A 22825-nucleotide genomic window follows, 5' to 3' on the forward strand; every position below is an offset into this window, starting at 1 on the left:
AATTGTCAGGTTATATGGTAATTCTATCTTTGACTTTTTGAGGAACCACCAAACTATTTCCCACAGCTTCTGTACCATTTTACATTCCTACCAGCAATGCACAAGGGTTCCAATTTCTCCATATCCTTGTCAACACTTGTTATTTCCTGTTTTTTTTTTTTGTAATAGTCATCCTAGTGGGTGTGAAACAGTATCTCATTGTAGTTTTGATTTGCATTTCCCTAGTGGCTAATGATGTTGAGCATCTTTTCATGTGCCTATTGGCCATTTGTATATCTTCTTTGGATAAATGTCTATTCGAGTCCTTTGCCCATTTCTAAGTGGGTTGTTTGTCTTTTTGTTGAGTTATACAATTTCTCTATATATTCTGGATATTAAACCATTATCAGCTATGTGGTTTGCTACTATTTTCTCTCCTTCCATAGATTATCTCTACACTTTTTGTTGTTGTTGTTGTTGTTGGCTGTGTTTTTGGTGTCATAGCTAAGAATTCACTGCCAAATTCAAGGTCCTAAAGATCTTCCTCTATGTTTTCCTATAAGAATTTTATGGTTTTAGTTTTTTTATTTAGAGCAGGGGTTCTTAACATTTTTTGTTCCATGGACCCCTTTGCCAGTCAGCTGAAAACCATAGACCCTTACAAGTCTACACTATACTGTGTATTATTTAATAAATATATCACACCCGTACCAACATGTTCCCACAAGAATAATGTTAATTTGAATTTCAATTCAAGCTCATGGACCCCGTGTTAAGAACCCCCGATTTAGAATGTTGATGCATTTTGAGTTACTTTTTGTATATGGTGTGAGGTAGGGGTCCAACTTCATTCTTTTGCATGTAGAAATCCAATTGACCCAGAAACATCTGCTGAAGAAATTGTTCTTTCACCATTGAATGGACTTGGCATTCTTGTCGAAAATCAATGGGTCACAGATGCATGGGTTTATTTTTGAATTCTCAATTCTATTCCATTGGTCTATATGTTTACCCTTATGCCAGTTCAACACTGTTTGATTACCTATATTTTTTTTGTTTGTTTTTTATTACCTGTAGTTTTGTTGTAAGTTTTGAAATTGGGCAGTAGGAGTCCAGGATTCAGCTCTTTTAACTTATTATATTCTAAACATTATCACATGCCATTATAAATTCTTCTACAATTTTTAAATGGTTGTTGTATAGATGTTCTACAGTTTATTGAACAATTCCCGTTAGGCTGTTAAATTGCTGTCAAGCTTTTGTTACTATAAATCCTAATACTGTGATTAACTATTTTCATGGATTAATACCTTATAATCCATGAAAATAGTTCACTTAAAGTTTGTTGGGCATCTACCATGAACAGTACATAGTAATATAAGTCTCTCTGAAGGATGCAAAATAAGTTTTGTCCTAAAGAACTTCCTATATCATTTTGTAAATGAGGCAACAATTAAATTAAAATCAATAACTGGAGAATAATTCCAGGTGGAGTCAAACAAGTGCCACAAACAGTACCAAATGACTCAGGAGATGAAGAGCATTGGATTTGTTGGGGGAGGTCATCATAGACAACAGGAGTCAGGGGTCCTTTCCCTTTCTTGATTTAATATTGGCATAAAGAGTCTCAAGAGGGAATAGCATAGCAATAAAAATAATCAGGGTTTGGTAAAGTACAGAATCAACAGTCTGGTTGGAAAAGGTATGTTGTTGCTTGTTTGTTTTTTTTAAGTATCTTTATTAGTTTCCAACTTTTATTTTTTTCTTCCCCTCCCCTTCCCCCGCCCTGCTGTTTTTGCTGCCTGTGTCCATTCGCTGTGTGATCTTCTGTATCTATTTCTCTTTTTGTCTTCTCTTCTAGTCTTTCTCCTTTAGGATTCACCGGGGTTCAATCCTGTGGACCTCTGATGTGGAGAGAGGCTCCCTGTCAATTGTACCCCCTCAACTCCTGGTCTCTGCTGAGCTTCACCTCGACTCTCCCCTTTATCTCTCTTTTGTTGCATCATCATCTTGCTGTATGACTCATTTGCATGGGCACTAGCTCACTGCACAGGCACTTGGCTTGCCGTGCGGGCACTCGGTTTGTCATGCCAGCACTGGCTTACCACTTGAGTACTCAGCTCATCACGTGGGCACTCGGCTTGCTGCATGGGCACCTACATGGATACTTGGCTCACCACGCAGGCACTGGCTCACTATGCAGGCACACTTTCTCTTTCTTCCTTTTCACTAGGAGGCCCCAGTGATCGAATCCAGGTCCTCCCATATGGTAGGCGGAGGCCTTATCACTTGAACCTCATCTGCTTCCCAGGGTAAGTATACTGAAGTACGTATGCATGAATATATAAGTATTCATTTGAAAAGAAGTTCGAAAAAATGTTGGACATATAAAATCACTTGAAGGAGGGTACAGGAATGCTTGGCTAAAAAGTAAGGATTCAGTGTAGCTACAGTTTCAAACAATCCACAGTTATGAACATTACTGCTATCACAGCTTTTCACATCACTTTTGTACATCAACTTGAGAAATATTTTAAATCTAGCATATAGAGGCAATGTCTGCTGGCTGGCCGTAACAATTTCAGTAATGTACCATTTTGCTGTTTAGCAGTGTCTATGCAGTATTTAAGTATCTTCATGTACTTTATAAAAATAAGTGGAAAGAGGAAAAAGAATGAAAAGAGAAAGAAAGAGGGAGGAAATGAGGGAGGGAGGGAGGGAAGGAAGGAAGGAAAAATAGGATAAAAAAGCTCAGATCACCAACTTAATTGATGGGAATCACCAAGCATGTCCCAAAATGGCATGGTTTTGGCCTCATCTGGATGCTCACTGGACTTAAACTGACCGATGCTATGTCAATTGCAAACAAAACTGTTGGAAGTGTCACCAAAGACTGGGAAGAAGACTTCCCTTATAACATACAAGTCTATTATTGAATTTACATTCATTGACTTCCGGTACAGGAGTGGTGTGTATGGGTTGAGTGTGAATCCTGGTTCTACCACATACTAGCACTCCAAATGTCAGTTTCTTCATCTGTAAATTGGGGATAATAACAATACTATGGCAGTCTGAGATTATTTTATGAATCCCCCAAGGAGAAAGATTATGTTTGTAAAGTAATCTATTCCTCTGCTTGTAATCCATTTTGATTACATTAAACTCCGTTGAGGGGCCTTTGATTAGATTACTTGATAAGGTCGTTTCAGGGCTTTTGATTGGACTATATCAATGAGGCGTGACTAAGGCTGAATCTCTGCCCCCTTGCTGGGTCTGATAGAAACACAGAGAGACACAGACAGACAGGAAAAGGGAGCTGCCATGTTTGATTCTGCCATGTGAGAGGGAGGACTGCAGGAAAACAGAAGTCCCTGAGAGGCTCAAAGAGCTGACGCCCAGCCTAGCTGCTCAAAGCTGAGCTCCAAGAAGTGGTAGATTCTGGAGAGGAAGGGAGAGACCTCTGCAGAGATTGGATGGCCATCTTGCTTCACCACATGGCAACAATGCCAGGATCAACAGTAGCTGAATGGAGGAATATAATATGGATTGGAGTGGACCTGTAGGTATTCTACTATAGAACTATTGTGACTCTAGCAATGGAGGAAACTGTATCACTGATATGGAGATAGTGGCCACAGGAGTTGCTGAGGGCAGGGAGAGGGAGGAAGAGGTGCCATATGGGGCATTTTCGGGACTTGGAGTTGTCCTGAATGATACTGCAGGGACAGATGCAGGACACTGTATATCCTGCCATAACCCACAGGATAGACTGGGGGAGAGTGTAAACTAGAATGTAGACTATAATCCATGTGGTGTAGCAATACTCCAGGGTGTACTCACCAAATGCAATGAATGTGTCATACTGATGAAGGGGATGCTGATGTGGGGGGGTGGGGATTTGGGTATATAGGAACCTCTTATGTTTTTTAATGTAATGTTTTGTATGATCTATTTATCTTTTTTAAAAAGACAATAAAAAATAAATTAATTTAAAAAGAAAAAAAATGTAAAAAAAAAGCCAATATATTTCTGTCACTTTGCATCAGCACTCTTTTGGCAAACTAATACAAAAGGTTAATAGAAAAGCATGTATTTCTTGATAACTGAATTTCATTTCTAACCAATTATTTTCTTGTTTATGAGGTCTAAGAAAAGACATTACTAAAACATGAATCAAAACTACTAACATTCATCTTTGTGGGACACTGATAAACAAATTTATATTTTTCCAGAGGGTTAGGTATAAAAATAGAAATATAAAGAAAAAGTGGTAATATATTTGGTAATATGGCTTAAACTATTGTACTTAAAATACTGCTCCACAAATAAACATTAACTTGAATAGCTAACATTTATAGGGTGCTTTATATTATCTCATTTAATCCTCCAACCTATTATCAAATAAGTATTATTAATATCTCCAAATTAAGAGAAGAGGAGAACTCAGGCATGAAGCAATTTAGTTAAGTTGTCCAACATCATATGGCTGAGTAGTAGGGTAAGGAATTCAATCCAGATCCAAGAAAAAATGTATGCTATCAGTCACTATCCTAAATTACCCCTAAATTAAAGACCACCATATAGTGGCTCAAAGAACCAATAGCCAAATCAATCCCAAACACAAAGCTATGAAACAAGATGCCTAAGTTGATTTAAGACAATGATAAACTAAGTCTTCTTAACAGTCAGTTACTGTGCTAAATCCTATTTTGTCCTTTGTTACAATGCATTAAAAGAATAATACTGCAACTGAATTTTCTAAGCCCAAACTTGTTAACCATGTCCTCTATGTGAAATAATAACTCCATCTGAGTTCCAAGTCAGTTTCCCCAAATATAGTACTATACAGAGAACAATAATGTTTTACATAGACTAACATTCACCTAATTCTAAACAAATTCATTCAGTATTCAGCAAATTTTTTCATGGCCGTTTTGGATTTTATGCCAAAACTGTACATAAAAATACCACAATGAATGTCTTTTTATAATTGTAAAATAAATCTTATTTTAAAAATACAACCTAGACCACTTAATAAGACACAATTAAAAATAGTTACCATAAATCAAATTTTTTTTAACTTGCCTGCCACTCAAGCTGTACAAATATCCCCAAAATGATAAAGGAAAGCAGGGATGTGGAACAAAAAGGAAAACAGATTAAAACTGGTACATTTAGGCTAAGTACAAGTAAGGAATTTGTTTAGACCGTTAATCCTATTTAAAAATCTATTGAACACTTCATTGAGTAAAGGCAATATATACAAAAAAATACTTCCTGTTTTAAACTACAACACTGCTCCTGTCTTTTAAGCTAATTTGATTTAATCACACAAGAGACAAATCTATGTAAGCCTTCAGTACTTAAAAAGTTTCTTTAGGGGAAAAGATAATATCAATACACAAATTGCTAAATTATAGCCAAAGGGTAAAACTGCTATAAAATGAGTCATAACTATAGTTGAGATTTTTTTTTCCTGTTTGTTTAACATTTGATAATACTGAAGGAAATACTTTAATGATATTTACTGTGGAAAGTCTTCAAAATCTTTTTATTTTCCTGACCCTGAAATTATATATATTAGTTTTTAGGCTACTACTCCAAGAATTCAAGTGAAATTCAGATGCAAATGAGAGCAGGACTTTTAAAAAGATATCATAAATACAAAGCATATTACTCACCTCAGTAATGTTATTTCTGAAATTGTTATAATGATGCTTAGTAGTCAAACTGGGATGTTTTGCTTCCATTCTTAAGAAAATCGAAAGGCACCATATTCCCTAAAAATTCGATGGTGCTTTACAAGGTTTTTTTTCACCTTGAAATTCCACTATACTTTCAGAAAATAAAAATAAAATCAACTGAAAGAAGGTGTCTATAAGTAATTTCAATGGTGGTACTTTCTTTTTCTGAATTAGGAAAATGCAAAACGAATTTTACATAAACAAAGTTGATCCTCTAGTGTTGACATGACAAAAGGAGAGTGAGCTACATTCTCAAATCACTGAATGTCCCTCTAAGTCTCACTCTCCCACACCTCCCAAGCATGAGGATTCCAACTCTTAATGGAAACTAAGGTACAGACTAAACCTGGGGTATGCAACCTAGGTAAGTAAAAACCTGTTTTATGCTTTTGTGGGAGTGGTTGGAAGGTTAACTTGATAAAGTAATATTGCTCCTAAAATTAATCAAAATGTATATTAGCATCAATCCCTCAAAAACACTCTTCCTTTTGCATTCCTGATTGGTGAATGGAACACAGATCCTGAAGTCAGAAACCTGGGAGTCATCCTAGGTGCCTCCTCATCTCACCCCCAGCCCCACAGCTACTCAGTCATCAGGTATGTTCTTCTCAGCTGACTGCTCCTTCCCTTCCCTCTTCACTCCCATAGTCTTATTTTGGGACGATCATATTTTACTTGGATCATTTTAATAGTCTTGGTAGGGGTTCCTCAAGGTTTCTCTCTCTCTCCCTTCCTTCCTTCCCTTTTTTTTTTTTTGAGGTACTGGGGCTGGGGATTGAACCTGGGACCTTGTACGTGGGAAGCTAGTGCTCAACCACTAAGCCACATGGACTCCCCTGAGTTCGTCTGTTTGCTTGTTGCTTGTATTTTGTTTTGTTTTATTTTGTTTTTAGGAGACACAGGTAACCAAACTGGGACCTCCCATGTGGGAAGCAGGCACTTAACTGTTTGAGCCACATTTGCTACCCCTTATACCCTTCCGACCCATCTTCTACACTGCTGCCAGAGTCACCATCCCACAATAAAAATCATGCCCCATGTTGCTCCCAGATGGAAAGCACCAACAGCTCCTCACTATAGAATCAAGTTCAGACTTCTCTGTATGGTGCCAGAAGACTTCCTTAATCTAGCCCCTACCTATTTTTCCAGATTTGCACCCTGTTGTGCCCACCACAAGTATGCTATGCTGCTAACAGCTTGCTGTTCCCTGGCTTACTATATATGCACGGTTTGAAATGCCCTCCCCGAGTCTGCCTGGTGATCACTTTCTTATGTCTCAGGGTCCAGTGCAAACTTCCCTTATTTGATGAAGCCTTTCTTAACCCCTCTCCTGTGCTGTAGAATAAATCCTAGGCTCTTGTATTTAGGAGGTATCTACTTATAATCAAAGTTGTAGTTTTGCTTCTACTGGTTTTAAAGAAAGCATATTTTACAAAAAAACCCGAAAACCTCACCTCATTAATGACAAATAAACACTGAAATAATTAAATGAATGTATTGATTCCCACATATTTTAAGGGTTAAGCTAGGCAGGAACTCTTATGTCCAGTCCTACACTGTGGGGTGCACTATGAAGGGCAGAAACTGTTCTTAGAAAACAAAACTTGGAAAACACAAAGCTTTTCTGCTGAGGCCACACACTGTCAGTCTGTATCTTATTTTAAGAGGGCTCATTATATTCTTTGCCCATTTTCTCCTGTGGGAGCCAGGGGGCCCCACTGCAGGACCCGTGTGGTCAGATGTCTTTTCCTCTACCAATCAGCCATAAAGCCTTCTGTGAATACTCCTACATGTCCAGGTACCAGGTACTCTTATTACATCAGCAAGGTGAGATTCACATAATCACCAGCCTGATGACTACCACTTCAATGCTTACAGCTAAATTAACCCTCACAATTGTCACTGTATTAACTTTAAAACAGACATTTCTTAGGTCCAAATCATTTTTAGTTAGTCAGTGGATCAAGTTAATAAAACCCATGTAAAACTCCACCTGGTTTTCTAGGTTACTATACCTACATAAGCTTGCCTGGGCCTGGGCTTTCTTTCATTATTTTCATTTATAATTATTTGACATAATTGCTTCTCTTGTCCACTTAAGGCAGAATTCCAAAATTCACTGACTGCATTTCTTTATTTTCTTCCACATCCTCTTAATAGTTGCTTCCAAGGCCTTGGAAGCTTCCTATTTGTCTGTCCTTTTTTAATCAAAGGGTGTGTCACTTATACTTTAGATTGCAGCCCTCATACATTTTCCATATTACCTACAAATCTGTTGCCACAGACTTCTTGATGAAGAATTCAAACAGAACTGCTACAAATGCTTGCATGAGACAAACAGCTCACTTTTGCTCAGCTATAAAAATCTAGCTCAAAAAACAGTTTCCAAAGCACCAAAAATTGGTAAAAATTATTTTTGAGATGCTGATAAAATGGATTTTATAATTAAGAGAATATTTCATATTGCACAATTTTTTAAATGGCTGAGCAATTTTAAAAACAAAACATGCAAATTGAGGCATTTGTAAAGATGCATTGGTAGCCTTTAAAAAACAAATGTGCTTTTCTTCCCTATGTATAAAACTTTGGAGACTGAATGGAATTTCAGCTGATACCTTCTAATCCTTTTGTACATTCTCACACTTACTACAAAAGAAAGCTGTCTGGCTGATAAACCAATTGTTAAAAGGTACAAAAGGTTTTAAAAACTACTTAAATATTTTTCAAGACACACCATGAACCACTGCTTTGCCTTCTGTGATGTTAACCCTCTCTAAAACTTTCTCAATACTAAGTGTAACTGAGAAATAAAATCCTTAATGGACACAAAGGGTAAAATCTGAGTCAATAAGATTGCAACACAGATCAAGGGCAAAGAAGCACTTTGCCTGATTTCCACTTTTGTGTAATTCACCTTATGGCCCTCTGTCCTACAGATAGATATGCCTAAACACCAGGCAGTTGTTCATGAAGAATTTCTCCTCATATTTGAGCATTTCTGTCCTCATTATTTTAATGGTAGAGAAATAAACACTAGCTAAGAAACCACTATATTAAAAACAAAACAGTTTATAGAAAAGACTCAAATCAGTGAAGAGAATTAAGGGTAAAAAGTTTGAAACCCCTCTCTTTTTAGGAAAGGTTCTGCAGGGGAAAATCACAGATGAAAAAACTACAAAGGCCTAAAAAGCACACTAATAGTGGACCATAACAGTTACCAAATGGGTCATAACAGTCACCACCAGTGATTTATAATAAGCAATGGCCAACAGAATCCACCAAGGACAGAGATTACCATACTAATCATGTTTTAGCTTTTCAAGGCATTATGCTTTTTTTAGATTCCATATTCATTAAATAAGTGCTAAATGTAAAACTGCTTTCTCAACTAACCTAGTAATCCATATCATTAAAAGAAGATAACATTTTACCATACATTTTCTAGATGTCATAGCCTGTTTAACAAGAGATGCTAATGCTAAGACACCTCTCTACTGTTTCTACTGTATTTATTATACAATTGTATAATCAGAGCCATGATGTCTACTGTTAAGAATCACTACAAAAAGTCACTACAATTTCTGTAATATTTTAATATATTATCAAAAATTAATAGCTTTTTCATTAGCGATTAGGATCAGAAGTGATAAGTGATCTCAAATGTTGTCTTTAGAGGCTTAAAGACAAAGAGCTCTGAACAAGCGTCAGCATCTTTTGAAAGGATACCTCACGGGGCAGGGAGAAAAATATTTTTTCCCTGAGCAAGTGAGAGAAGGGCAGCTAGGTGGCAGGTAGGGATGAAAGGCTTCCAGGAGTTTAACAGTTTATAGATTCTTCCCACCATTCCCTGACCCTCCCAGCCCCCCATAACAATGTGGAAGCTGGGGAGATACTAGCAGATGGGATCTGACCGTACCTTCATGGGTAGGCTCTGGGTCAGGTGTAAGTGAGATGTCATCCAGCTCTCGCAGGCAGAGCCATTCTCCATCCATAGACACTCGGAATTTGCAAAGGTAGATGGTCTCCATGGCAGCCTGTGTGATCTTGTCAGTGGTGGGGGTTGGCATATCGGTCGGAGGCGTCAGAGCAGACATGATGACTCAGCTGGGACCACAACACACACACCACACCACACCACACACCCACCCAAAATATAAATAAAACCACCTCCCCCAAAAACCCCAAATCCGAAGCTCTGAAACAAAGCTTTTAAAGGGTGGGGGAGGTTAAAAAAATAAACAAACAAAGAAAAATACCTTATGGCTTAATAATTCTATACTACCTTTCCTCATATACAGTTCCTATCACATAGAAAAATAAAATGATGCCTGTCTTCTCCCCGTTTCCTCTCCTCCTTTTACCTTCCCTTTTCTACCCTCTATTATCCAGCTGAGTTATAGGCTTTAAATCCTGCACAGCCGATGCTGTCTTAGCTGGCTTCAGAAAATTGGTCTCTGCATGAATAAGTGAAAAATCCTCTTTTGTGCAGAAAAAAATACAAAAGAAAAAACAAATGGAAAACAAATCTATATTTTCAATTTAGCTTAGAAAAATTCTTGAATTGCAGAAATCACTTCGAGGATCTGCTCAGATAAGCCGGGATGCTGAGTTCTAATAGGATTGGTTGTGCGCAGTAAGCAGGGTGTTGACCAAAATGGCTGACTAATGAACTGAACTGAAAATTCAGGTTCATGTGACCAGCTGCTCTGAACGGTAGGGCGAGCAATTCCCAGGATGCTTTATAGATGCTGCTGATGCAGGGAGAGCAATTAGGCTGCGCTGTCTCTCATCCTGCACAACCCACTTCCAGACTGTGCTAGTCAAACTGTGAGCAGACATAACACAATGCACATATCCTCATCAATTTCCCTCACTTTGAAAGAGAAGAGCTGAAAACAGGACAATTAATATTGGATAGTACTCCACAGAAAGAGAGTAAAAGATGCATTTAGATTAATTTAACATGCACTTAATTCACCTCTATTTATCTACATGGCTAGCTATAAAAATTATTTAATCGCTAAAGGTTGTGTTTCTAGAATAGCTAAAATAAGATTTTAAAAATATTTTACCCCCAGGTATTTATAATTTCCTTCTCTGAGGCACAAAGACCTGTCTTTTTAAGAGTGAACAGAAGTACAAGGAAAAAAACTTAAAGTTAAAAAAGTAAAATCTTTCCAAATTAATGGCAATTTCCCCTCTTTTTGGTGTTACTGTATTGATCGATTTTCTGCATTAAGCATGCATCATGCTTCTAAACTGAATATAAAACCATGCCATATTTAAAATACTCCCCCATCCTGGAACATCCTGAGGACACATTATCATATCCTCTTAAACCAACTAACACATATATACATATCTATATTATCTAGTGAGGCATTTATACTTTGGTAGCAGAAGGACAGGCACTAGCTAGCTTTCTGAGCTACATGAATAAATAAGGAGATAAGGCTTTTTTTTTTTAAACAAGTGTTTCAGTTTTAAGGAGGTACTCACAACTTTAGGAAATACATCCCAAAACTGTTTATTCTGTCCTAGATATTTCTAATCAGACGGACACCTTGATCTACTTAATTTCTGACAACAAAAAGAAAAAAACTCCCTTTGAACAATATTAAAATTTCATAAACGCTTCTTCCTAATTTGAGACTGTGCTCAAAGCTAAAATGCTAAGAACCAGACTCTGTAGGTAAACAGGATTTCCATATTTTAGAAAAAGGGTAAGCTGGTACAATGTAATAATGCATATACATATAAGTGTATTCATAATCATGGAGAAACTCAGCAAGTCTTACTAACAAAAAATAAAATACTCCCGGTTTATTTATCTATCTCATCTAACCTCCTAACATTAGCTAACATCTGTCCCCAGCTAGTCATTCATTCATTCATTCAGCAAATATTCATCAAGACACCTCACATGCCATGCTATGATCATGGCACTGTGTACGCAGCAGTGGATAAGACAAGATTGCCTACTAGAGGAAGCAGACTTTACATATCCAAATGCTGAGCAGGCATATTTAAAAAGCATTCATTTAACACATCCACATTTAATTACAGTTCAATTTCTTTCTAGCCTGACATAGATCCATTTTATACATTAAAATTTAAAAGGGCAACAAGGGAAAAAATAAGATAATATGGACTTTACCAAAATTTAAAACATTTGTATGTCAAAGGACACTATCAAAGTGAAAAGAAAACTTACAGAATGGGAAAAAATAATTGCTAAAGATACATCTGATAAGCTTAATATCCAGAATGTAGAGAAAGAATGCTACAACTCAACAACAAAAACACAACCCAATTAAGAATGGGCAAAGGACCTGAATAGATATTTCTCCATAGAAGATATAAAAGCACATGAAAAGATGCTCAACATCATTGGTCATTAGGAAAATACAAGTCAAAACCATAATGAGGTACCACTTCATACCCACTAGAATGGCTATTATTTATTTATTTATTTTTAAAGATTTATTTTATTTACTTCTCTCCCCTTCCCCCTCCTCCCCAGTTGTCTGTTCTCTGTGTCTGTTTGCTGCGTCTTCTTCTTTGTCCGCTTCTGTTGTTGTCAGTGGCACAGGAATCTGTGTTTCTTTTTGTTGCATCATCTTGTATGTCAGCTCTCTGTGTGTGCGGCGCCATTCTTGGGCAGGCTGCACTTTCTTTCGCACTGGGAGGCTCTCCTTACAGGGTGCACTCCTTGTGTGTGGGGCTCCCCTACGCGGGGGACACCCCTGCGTGGCACAGCACTTCTTGCGCACATTAGCACTGCGCATGGGCCAGCTCCACGCGGGTCAAGGAGGCCTGGGGTTTGAACCGTGGACCTCCCATGTGGTAGATGGACGCCCTAACCACTGGGCCAAGTCCACCGCCTAGAATGGCTATTATTAAAAAATCACAGGGGAAGAGGCTGTGGCCCAAGTAGTTGGGTGCCTGCCTACCACACAGGAGGTAGCGGGGTCAGTTCCCAGTGCCTCTTAAAGAAGACGAGCAAGACAGCAAGCTGATGTGACAGGTTGGTGTGGCAAGCTGACTCAACAAGCTGACACAACAAAGAATAAACACAAGGAAACACAATGAGAGACACAACAAAGGGGGGTGGAGGTGGCTCAAGTGATTGTGTACCTCCCTCTCGGGAGGTCCCAGGTTCCATTCCTGGTGCCTCCTAAAAGACGGACAGACACAGAGCAGACAGTGAGCATAAAACAATGGGGGGGGGGGTGAGGGACAGGAGGGAGAAATAATTAAATGAAATAAGTCTTTAAAAACAAACAAACAGAAAATAACAAGTGCTGACAAGGATGCAAAGAAATAAGAACTCTTATACATTGTTGACTGCATTGTAAAGTGTGTAGCCACTGTGGAAATCAGTTTGGTGCTTCCTCAGAAAGTTGAAAGAGAATTACCAAATGACCTAGAAGTCCCATTTTGTAGGTAAAAACATGAAAGAATTAAAAACAGGGACTTGAACAGATATTTGCATAACAATGTTTTAGGAGCACTATTTACAGTAGCCAAAATATGGAAGGAACCCAAGTGTAGCAGTTTGATATTACTGATGAATTCCAAAAAGAATTATTGGATTATGTTTGTAAACTGGTCTTTTCCTCTGGGCATATGAGATTATATTGTATATCAGATTACTTAATCAAGTAAACCTCTTGTGTCAGTAGGGAATTGAGTCCCTGCCCCTTGGTGGGTGGGGACTCACAGATAAAAGGCATAGCAAAAGACAGAGTCTGGGGGGTTTTGATGTTGGAGTTTTTATGCTGGAGTTTGATGCTGAAGCCTTAAGCTGGAGCCCCGGGAAGTAAGCTCACAGAGGAAACAAAAGCAAGCCCCAGGAAGAGCGGAACCCTGAGCCCAGGAAGAAGCAAGCCCTGGGATGAGAGAAATTCTGAAACCAGAGAGAAGCAAGACCGGGAAGACAGGAACCCAGGAAGCCTGAACTCTTGCAGATGTCGGCAGCCATCTTGCTCCAACACGTGAAAATAGACTTTGGTGAAGGAAGTAACTTATGCTTATGGCCTAAATACCCTTTATAAAAACCAACCAATTTCTGGTATTTTGCATCAGCACCCCTTTGGCTGACTAATATACCAAGTATCCATCAAGAGATAATGAATAAACAAAATGCAGTATATATACACAATGGAATATTATTCAGATATAAAATGAAATGAAATTCTGACCCATGCTACAACATGGATGAACCATGAAGACATTATATTATGTGAAATAAGCCAGACACAAAAGGACAAATATTGTATGAGTTTACTGATATGAATTAATTAGAAAATGAAAATTCACAGTAGATAGTATGTCAGATATTAGATTATAGGTTACTGGGGGTAGGGGTGAGAGGAGAAAAGGGAGTTATTGCTTAGTGGGTGCAGAGTGAAAAAGTTGGGATAAGAGATGCTGGTAATAATAGCACAATATTGGGAATGTAATTAATAACACTGACTTGTACACTTGAAAGTGGTTAAATGGGAAGTTTTGAGTTGTATGTATGTTACTGCAATAAAAAGTTAAAAAAGAAAATCAAAATCTTAAAGGGGATAGTTTGTAGGTTTACTTTAAGCCATGCGATACTTCATAATAGTACATGCTCATTAAAAATCTTTAAAATAAACTTACATTGAAAAGTTCCTGGCACCCCAACTCCTGTATTTGTAGTTGTAACATCAAGGGTCCAGGTCACTGATATATTTTGAAATGACAGAACAATGAATAAATGAATAAATGTGCATGTTCTGTGGTTGCTTGGGGTACACCAAAACCTGGATTTACCCTTGTCACAAATAATGACAAGCAATCTTTCCACCAACAAGCAAGCATTTACTAAACCTGGATAAGATATTTGGATCGATTACAACATACCAGACAACCAGGACATCTAGGTTAATAAGCAGAGAAACCTGGTTAATTGTAGTTCCAAAGGTCCTTCCCAACCCCTTTCTTTAAGGGAGGGAAGCCCAAAACAGTTAAAATGTTTGGCAAGAAAAGAAAAACCTGCCTTCACTGATTATCCTTGAGTTTTCCATATCTATCAGCCTGAAGAGGTGTTAGCAGCCATTTCAGAAAAAAGAAGAGTAGTGAGTAGGAAAACCTGTACTTTCATTATAAGTTATACCTGCTCTGCAAGTAAATGCCCTTGAGTCTTCAGCACAGTAACTCATTGTTTTAAGCAATGGATTTTCCATGAAAAGAAGCACTATTTGTAGAAGACTAATAAAAATATCCTAAATATCGCTTAGTACTGTTTTTACGTCTCAGTTTTCACTAAGTAAATGCATTAGTTTGAAATAAAAACATATCATCAGTAAGATATACAACCCTTGATTTTTTCCTCATATATACACTAATTAAAAGCTGTACTGAACTGTTTTCTCATTTGATACCACTTGTGAATAATGGCACATATTTGTAAGATAGTTGTGAGGAGGGCTGGGGTGCAGTCTGTAGTCCTAGAACAGAATTAGTAGGCCTACGTAAAGTTCAAATCTAAGATGACAATCCAATAGTATTATGTTCTAGCTGCTTAAGCAACCTGGATTTTCCAAATTATGATTGATTCTAAGCAAATGAGATACACATTTCATAGTTGGAAGTTACATTCCTCTTAAAGTATATTTGTACTCAACTGCTACTTACAATGTGCCATGTCCAATGCCCCTATTATACAACGTGGAAAAATTATTAATTTTAATGATATTGATTTTCCCCTTTTACATATTAGGAAACCAAGATGCAGCAAAGTAACTGGCTCAGGATGACACAACTAGAAAGTGGCAGATCTGGGATGTGAAACCGATTCTGTCTAGATGCGCCCTAAGGCCATGTTATCTTCTACATTCTGCAGCTTCAGCACTCAACCCCAACTCCTCCTTAAGGATTACATTTTGCTTAAAGAAAATAAAAAGAACAAAACAAAAGCCTAAAACAAAGTAGTGTAGGGAAGATCTTCATGAAATTTCCTAAAAATGAGTATGAACAAATTTAAGATTTGAAGATGTAGACATTTTTATTGTCTTTCATGCTTTACACCTAAGGCTTCACATAAACTTAGCTACCTTGACTTACACATGTGTGGCAGTTTGATATTATTTATGAATTCCAAAAGACATTGATTATATTTATAATTATAAACTGGTCTGTTCCTCTGGGTGTGATACCCTTTGATTGTATGAGATTCAGCTGAGATGTCTTTGATTAAATTATGTTAAGATTGGGGCTTTGATTTGACTGTCATTAGGGAGATTCAGAATTGAGCCTCCCCCCCCCCCCCCCCCCCGCCCCCACCTTGGTGGGCTATATAAACAGATGCTCTACCAAGAACACAGAAGTAGATATACAGAATAAGATACACATGTGAAGGGAAGAGGACTTTGGGGCCCTGGGAAGAGAGATGAGCCATTTGCCTGATAGTTTACAGCTGACCTGTGACGAGATCAGCACAGGTGAGCACAGAAATAAACGAGCCCTGAGAAGAGAGAGGAGCCCTATGCCAACCTACAGCTGAGATCAGAAGAAGCTGGACCTGTGTAGCTTTAAGAGGAAGAGGAAGGCTTGAACCCTTGCAGACATTGCCCGCCATCTTGCTTCAACATTTGGCAACAGAGTTTGGTAAGGAAGTAACCTTGTACCGGACTCTTCAGGGCCTTGTAACTGTATGCTTTTACCCCAAATAAATACCCTTTATAAAAGCCAACATTTTGTGTGATCTATTTATCTTAAAAAAAAAAAAAGCCAACAGATTTTGGGTACTTTGCATCAGCACCCCTTTGGCTAATACAACATTTAACTCAGCTTTTTAGTAAGTGAGCATTTTCTCTTTGACCCCTTTCAACTGAATTCTGAGAAACTAAGAACCCACCCCCTATCATGAAGGATTGTCTCCTAGTTTACTACATGGAGAAAGCTGAAAACACTGTCTCAGATCTCACTGAGTTACCTCCACATTTATTTACTCAGTTGTATATATATGAAAAATACTTGAGGTCCCACCCCAACAGGATAGTGGAGTGAGATAATCTAGGGCTCTGCCCCATCACAGAAGTTTTGAACAACATTTACAAATGTCAGAAATCTTTCTCAAAGCTCCAGAAAACAGTTAAAGTATTCCAGTAACAGGGTAAGTGCCAAATCAAGAAAACGGCAACTCAAAAATGGTAGGATCTGGTGACTTGTGCAACTCCCCCATACTCCTGTCTTGGGTGCCTACTTCCGCTTTACATTAAATTTTCCTGCTACTATATGACTAGTTCTTGAATTCTTTCTCACAACTCTGTCAAGAACTCTCCTACCCTAGGTTGAGGTCTTTTTCCAAAACCTCCCAGAACCTCTCTGACATTAGATTTTGGCAACTGACAAAGGGACAGGAAAACTAAGTATCAGCCTGTCAGCCTTTCCTACCTGCCCCTGAATTTTCCTACCTACTTCTTTTCGTGCTCTGTCTCTTCTGCAACAGAGCACGATCTTGACTCAACTGACTGACCATGGCTGCCCTCCCTGGAGGGTGGGGGAGGACTTGTTCTTCATACCGTGCAGATTCAAGAGTCACGTGGGTGATAGCTGATGCCATCCACAGGTGTCTGACTGGGAAATTACCCAAGTCAAGTAGGAGTTAACCAGCACTTTTCCTGTCTCACTGTCATGTAAGAACCTATGTTTGCCCCTTTCTCTTTCTACAACTCCTGACCTTACTTTTCTCACGGCTTAGATATGTCTTTTGATTCTGACATGGCAAGCTTCTTTCCCCACATAGCAGGTGCCCACTGTCCAGTTCACCATGGGGGATTTTGTTGTTTCTGTAGCGATCAGCAGTCCCACTAGCTGAGCCCATGGATCTCCCTTATGGCCCGGTAACACTGCCTAGCTGCTTTTTTTCCTTCCATGTGTTCCTTTGCCATCACAATCCCCAACCTTAACATTTCGCTGGGTAGGGCCAGATGTGGTACTGGTCACAGGATATGGCCCAATTCCTTCCAAGGCACATTTTCTCCAAACCCTTGTGGACCACCTTAAAGATCATTCAGATATCCTCGGAAGCACCCTCGAGGGACATGTCCTCTTCCTCATGTTAAAAACCCATCTATCTCGACTGGAGGCCATTTTAGCGCCTGTCAGCTCCATCTCAGACTTTCCTCTCCTCTCAAACTTGGGAAACCCTGGCCAGTAAAGACTTGGTACACCAGGTCTGAAATTGGAACCCAGGAAGTGAAAGGGGAACCCACATAGGGAGCACACACTCATTCAGGAACCCTCCATATCTCTCCTTTCTTATCTTCCTCTTTCATAGGTCAGTATGGGTCCTAGCAGAAGACCAGGACATAGGTAATTCCCCCTCTATACCCAAAGACTCCTTCCTTGGGTTCCTTTTGAAACATTGGAGCTTTACAGCTGAGCAGTCTAAAGTGGAAAAAACTAATCTTTTTATGAAATACTGCATGCCACATATAAATTGGAAAATGGAGGAACATAACCCAAAAATGGAATGCTTAATTACAATACCATACTCCAATTAGACCCTTTCTGTAAGCAACAGGAAAAATGGACTGAGGTGCCTTATGTCGAGGCTTTCATAGCACTATATCAAAATACTGACCTCCAAAGGACCGATCATTTATGTTATGCTCATACTCCTCTAAAAGGGTCAAGCAGGATGAAAAGATCATATAGAAATCTGAATACAGAAATTATTGGGGAAAAATGGGTATTCTTAGGCTCCTTGACCTCCCCTACTCCCACCCTCCACCTCCCACCCCAGGCCTTCTCTTTGAGAGCTAAGGGGAAGGGCTAGGTATAATAAGATAGGGAAATAAAAGTTTAGCTTAGAAATTTATCTACTAGGCTTGAAAATTAGGAATGATAGACCAGTGGAAATGTTACAGAATAAAACTTAGTGTGCACAGTTTGTCCTGTAATTCCCAAAATAAAACTTTTTTTTAAAAGATTTATTTCCTTATTTTTCCCCCTTCCCCTCCTCCTGTCCTGCTCTTTTTGCTGTGTTGTCTTCCCTTCTCATTTTCTCCTTCTAGGATTCACCAGGTCTCAATCCTGGAGATGCCTGATGTGGAGAGAGGTTCCCTGTCAATTGAATCACCTCAGTTCCTGGTCTCTGCTATGCTTAATCTTGACTCTCCCTTTGTTTCTCTTCTGATGCGCCATCATCCTGCTGCGTGATTCACTTGCATGGGCACTGGCTCATCACGTGGGCACTTGCACTCACCATGTGGGCACTCACATGGGCATGCTTTCTCTTCTTTTTTACCAGGAGGCCCCAGGTATCAACCCCAGGTACTCCCATATGGTAGGTGGAAGCTCTATCACTTGAGTCACATCCAATTCCCCCAAATTAAAACTTTAGCAATCTTGGGATGAGAGTAATTAATAATCCAATTGCCAAACTGTAAGTAAAATCTACAAGTTGATATAACAAAAATAACTTGATAGCAGAAAAACCTATTGGATACCACCTCAGTCTCTTATGGTCTATACTAAGATTTATTTACTGAATGGTGTACTGATGCAAAACTAAAATTTGACTTTTTCTCACCGTTAAAGTAATATAGTTTTCTTAAACGGTTGGTATGTTTTGAGTCCTTTTATTTTTATTTTATTTATTTTAAAAGTCCTTTTATTTTTAATTTTTTAATTTAATTTTTTTTAAATTTCTCTCCCCTTCCCTGCTGCCCCCCGGCTGTCCGCTCTCTGTGTCCATTCGCTGTACCCTCCTCTGTGTCTGCCTGTACCCTTGTCAGTGGCACCTGGGATCTGTGTCTCATTCCATTGTGCCATCTTGCACGTCAATTCCCTGCATGTGCAGTGCCACTCCTGGGCAGGCTGCACTTTTTTTGCACTGGGTGGCTCTCCCTACAGGGTGCACTCCTTGCGTGTGGGGCTCCCCTGCACAGGGGACAGCCCTGCGTAGCAGGGCAGTCCTTGTGCGCATCAGCACTGCGCATGGGCCAGGTCATCACACGGGTCAGGAGGCCCTGGGTTTAAACCCTGGACCCCCCATGTAGTAGGCAGACGCCCAACCCGTTGGGCCAAATCCGCTTCCCTAAAAGTCCTTTTGAAATCATCTCTCCCTCTCTATATATATGAAGAACAAAGAATCTGTACTTTAACAGAATGGCTTCATCATATCCTTAACGGTTTTTAAAAAATACAGAGGTACTACTATTTTAGAAACTAAGTCTTTTCCAAACTATTTTACTAACTTATTTCTCACTGTGATGGAGGCCTGTTTAAATATAATGTTCAGATCTGACAACCTTTAATATTCTAATGAAACCCTTAAGGATATCTTTAATTGCAAACTTTTACAAAAGAATTTCTTCTTTCACCTTGTAAAAAGTGAACTGCTTAAATATATACGTTTCTGAAAATTAACGTTTTTAATATATTTATATTTTAATTCACAATGGAAAACAGATTCCAAAACTGAAAAATATAAGTCTTGCATAAACTGTAGAAATGTTTAAATGGGATGTTATTTTGACAATGTTTTAAATTTTAGTCACATTTTACTCTGATCAGAATTTTTGTAAAGATGTTAAGCTTTAAAAAATGTGTTTGTCATAAAATATTGTGCATAATCACAGTACTAATTTCCTAAGACTATTGTAAATGTGTGGACTTATGTTTATTACTAAGGAAATATTATTTATGAAATGATAATAGGAAGATAATCTTGATTTCATTGGGAATCTTAGGTCCTCATAAACTTTACTAGAAAAATAGTTTTCTTCTGGTACTGTTGAAGTTTCCTTGTGATAAACAGTATCCTTCTATAGGAGAAAATGTGAAAGAGAAATTAAATGTGTAATTTACTTATATATTTGGGAATTGTATAAAATTCTTAAAGACTTTTAAAGTTCTCCCTGTCTATTCTATCCTAATACTGATCTGTATGATATTTTGGTTATAGTTTTAGTTATTCTTAGAAAAATATGTTATGAAAATAACCAAAATCTCATCAGTTACACTGTTCTGCTCTGATGCTTCTCTAAAAGATCATGCAGCACTTTAACAAAAAAGGTCTTGAAGGAGAAGCAAGGCATGTCTATAAGTTATGTTTTACCTGTTGATTAACATAATCTTGGTAAAAGTATGAAAGTAAAAAGAAACAAAACTTTGACTATAAGTTATAGTTAATGATCTCTAGAAACAGCTTTATTTAAGGAATGTAGGGCCTATTTTGTAAGCTCTTGCAGCAGGCACATTTATTCTTGGGCTCTAATGGTTGTTATTTCTAAATCCTGAGATGCTTTACTCTTTGTGTATAACCTGATAGCTCCCTAAAATTTGTTTAAGTAAGTGTACAACACCTGGAACCTGGAGTCAAAGTTAGCTCTAAAGGTGATGAAGAAGCCATCCTATGGCTACACAAAATGCGTAAGAATAGATGGGCTGTCACAGAGTGGTGCCTGGCCTAAGGCACTAGGCATCCCCATTAAATGTTCTAACCTAGTTCATATTATATAAGATAGTAAGACCTGTTATTGGCTCCAACTGAGTTTAGTGCCTTACAGCAGTGGCCAAGTGCACAAAATCAACATACCCTTAAGAGAATGGCAAATACATTCATGCATTTAGACCAGGCCCCAGTTTCTGCACATGTTGTCTCTCCATTAGAGTTATGGGCATGGCCAGTTAGTACAGCCTCTAAAATAATGAAAGTATCTAATATACCGCCTGGCCATGTCCCCAAAGTAGATGATCGAAGCACACTGCTGCTAAAGACTCCTGTGGCTTTTTAAGCCAGTGATGGCTACAGTGGACAATGCCTCCAGACAAGCTCTGTTTCACAGTGCCACTGGAGCCAACCTTCCTGTTCTCACGAGGACTGACGGTACAACAGTATGTCAACTCCATGAAATCATACCAACAGGGCCATACGTGCCAGAGTGACATGAGTAGAAACTAAAGAAACACAATTGACTTTATGGCCTGCTCCTATGGATGATTAACATGTGTGCTATTCTAGCCTGGATCTCACCTGCTCTAAGCAAATGTCCTAGGACCTACGGGAGAAAGTTTCAGTGTTACTTTACTCACCACAGAAAAACTGCTCCTCCAGGCACCTTGTGCCCTTAGGTTTCTTTTCCAGATCCACAGGGCTGCTTCTAACATCTTCCTTGACTAGGCTGCCACTGTAGCAACATCACACTATTAACCGGACTGTTGGAAATATCAACCCTTACATCGCTGATAATGTCCTACTGGTAACATCTTAACAAACACATCCATGTGGGTGGGAGGGATAGCTACATGGCATGCATTCTTTTATGTCCCCCTAATTGTTAAAAACAGTTCAGTCCCTGGTGTACACTGTTTCTTTCTCCCTTTCTCAAAACTTTCTCTAAAGAGGCAACTGCTGAAAACTTGTTTGCTATCATAGCGAGCCAAATTACCAATGAACTAGGGCTTGATTACTCATTCGTCTGGGAGGCCATAAAATCCCATTCTTCACTCCCTTACTTGGATCCTACCCCTCCTTGAACCTTTAGTTCTGGTCATTCTTCTCTTAATATTTGGGCCCTCCTTTTTTTTTTTTAAAGATTTATTTTTTATTTATTTCTCTCCCCTTCCCCATCCCCCTGCCCTAGCTGTCTGCTCTCTGTGTCCATTCACTGTGTGTTCCTCTGTGTCTGCTTGGATTCTTGTCAGTGGCACCCGGAATCTGTGTCTCTTTTTGTTGCGTCATCTTGCTGCGTCAGCTCTCTATGTGTGCAGTGCCACTCCTGGGCGGGCTGCACTTTTTTTTGCGTTGGTTCTCCTTATGGGGCGCACTCCTTGTGGGTGGGGCTCCACTACGTGGGGGACACCCCTGCGTGGCACGGCACTCCTTGTGAGCATCAGTACCGCACATGACACAGCTCACCACATGGGTCAGGAGGCCTGGGGTTTGAACCGCGGACCTCCCATGTGGTAGGCAGATGCCCTATCCATTGGGTCAAATCCACTTCCTAGGGGCCCTTCTTATTCAACCTACTAATTAAATTTGCATCTTCCAGACTTTAACAGCTTCACTTTAAGATAGTGGTCATGCAGGGATTTTCTCCAGTTCCAACTGAAAA

General features: G+C 38.9%; 1 protein-coding gene across 12 annotated transcripts in view; it reads right to left on the reverse strand.

Moving 5' to 3' along the window:
* The window catches only part of RUFY3 (RUN and FYVE domain containing 3), a 107054-nt gene that overhangs the window by 66585 nt on the left and 17644 nt on the right, over positions 1–22825 (reverse strand). For 2 of the 12 annotated variants that reach the window (XM_058297417.2, XM_058297420.2), the window contains exon 1: positions 9640–10454. The exons of 9 other annotated variants lie outside the window; for them this stretch is intronic. In XM_058297417.2, the coding sequence (XP_058153400.1) occupies positions 9640–9817 (178 nt within the window). In that variant the 5' untranslated portion in view covers positions 9818–10454. Of the gene's footprint in view, positions 1–9639; positions 10455–22825 lie in introns of those variants that run through there. One more of the 12 variants, XM_058297411.2, reaches the window with a different exon arrangement.

Source organism: Dasypus novemcinctus, chromosome 1, assembly GCF_030445035.2.
Source record: "Dasypus novemcinctus isolate mDasNov1 chromosome 1, mDasNov1.1.hap2, whole genome shotgun sequence".
Lineage (NCBI taxonomy): Eukaryota > Metazoa > Chordata > Mammalia > Cingulata > Dasypodidae > Dasypus > Dasypus novemcinctus.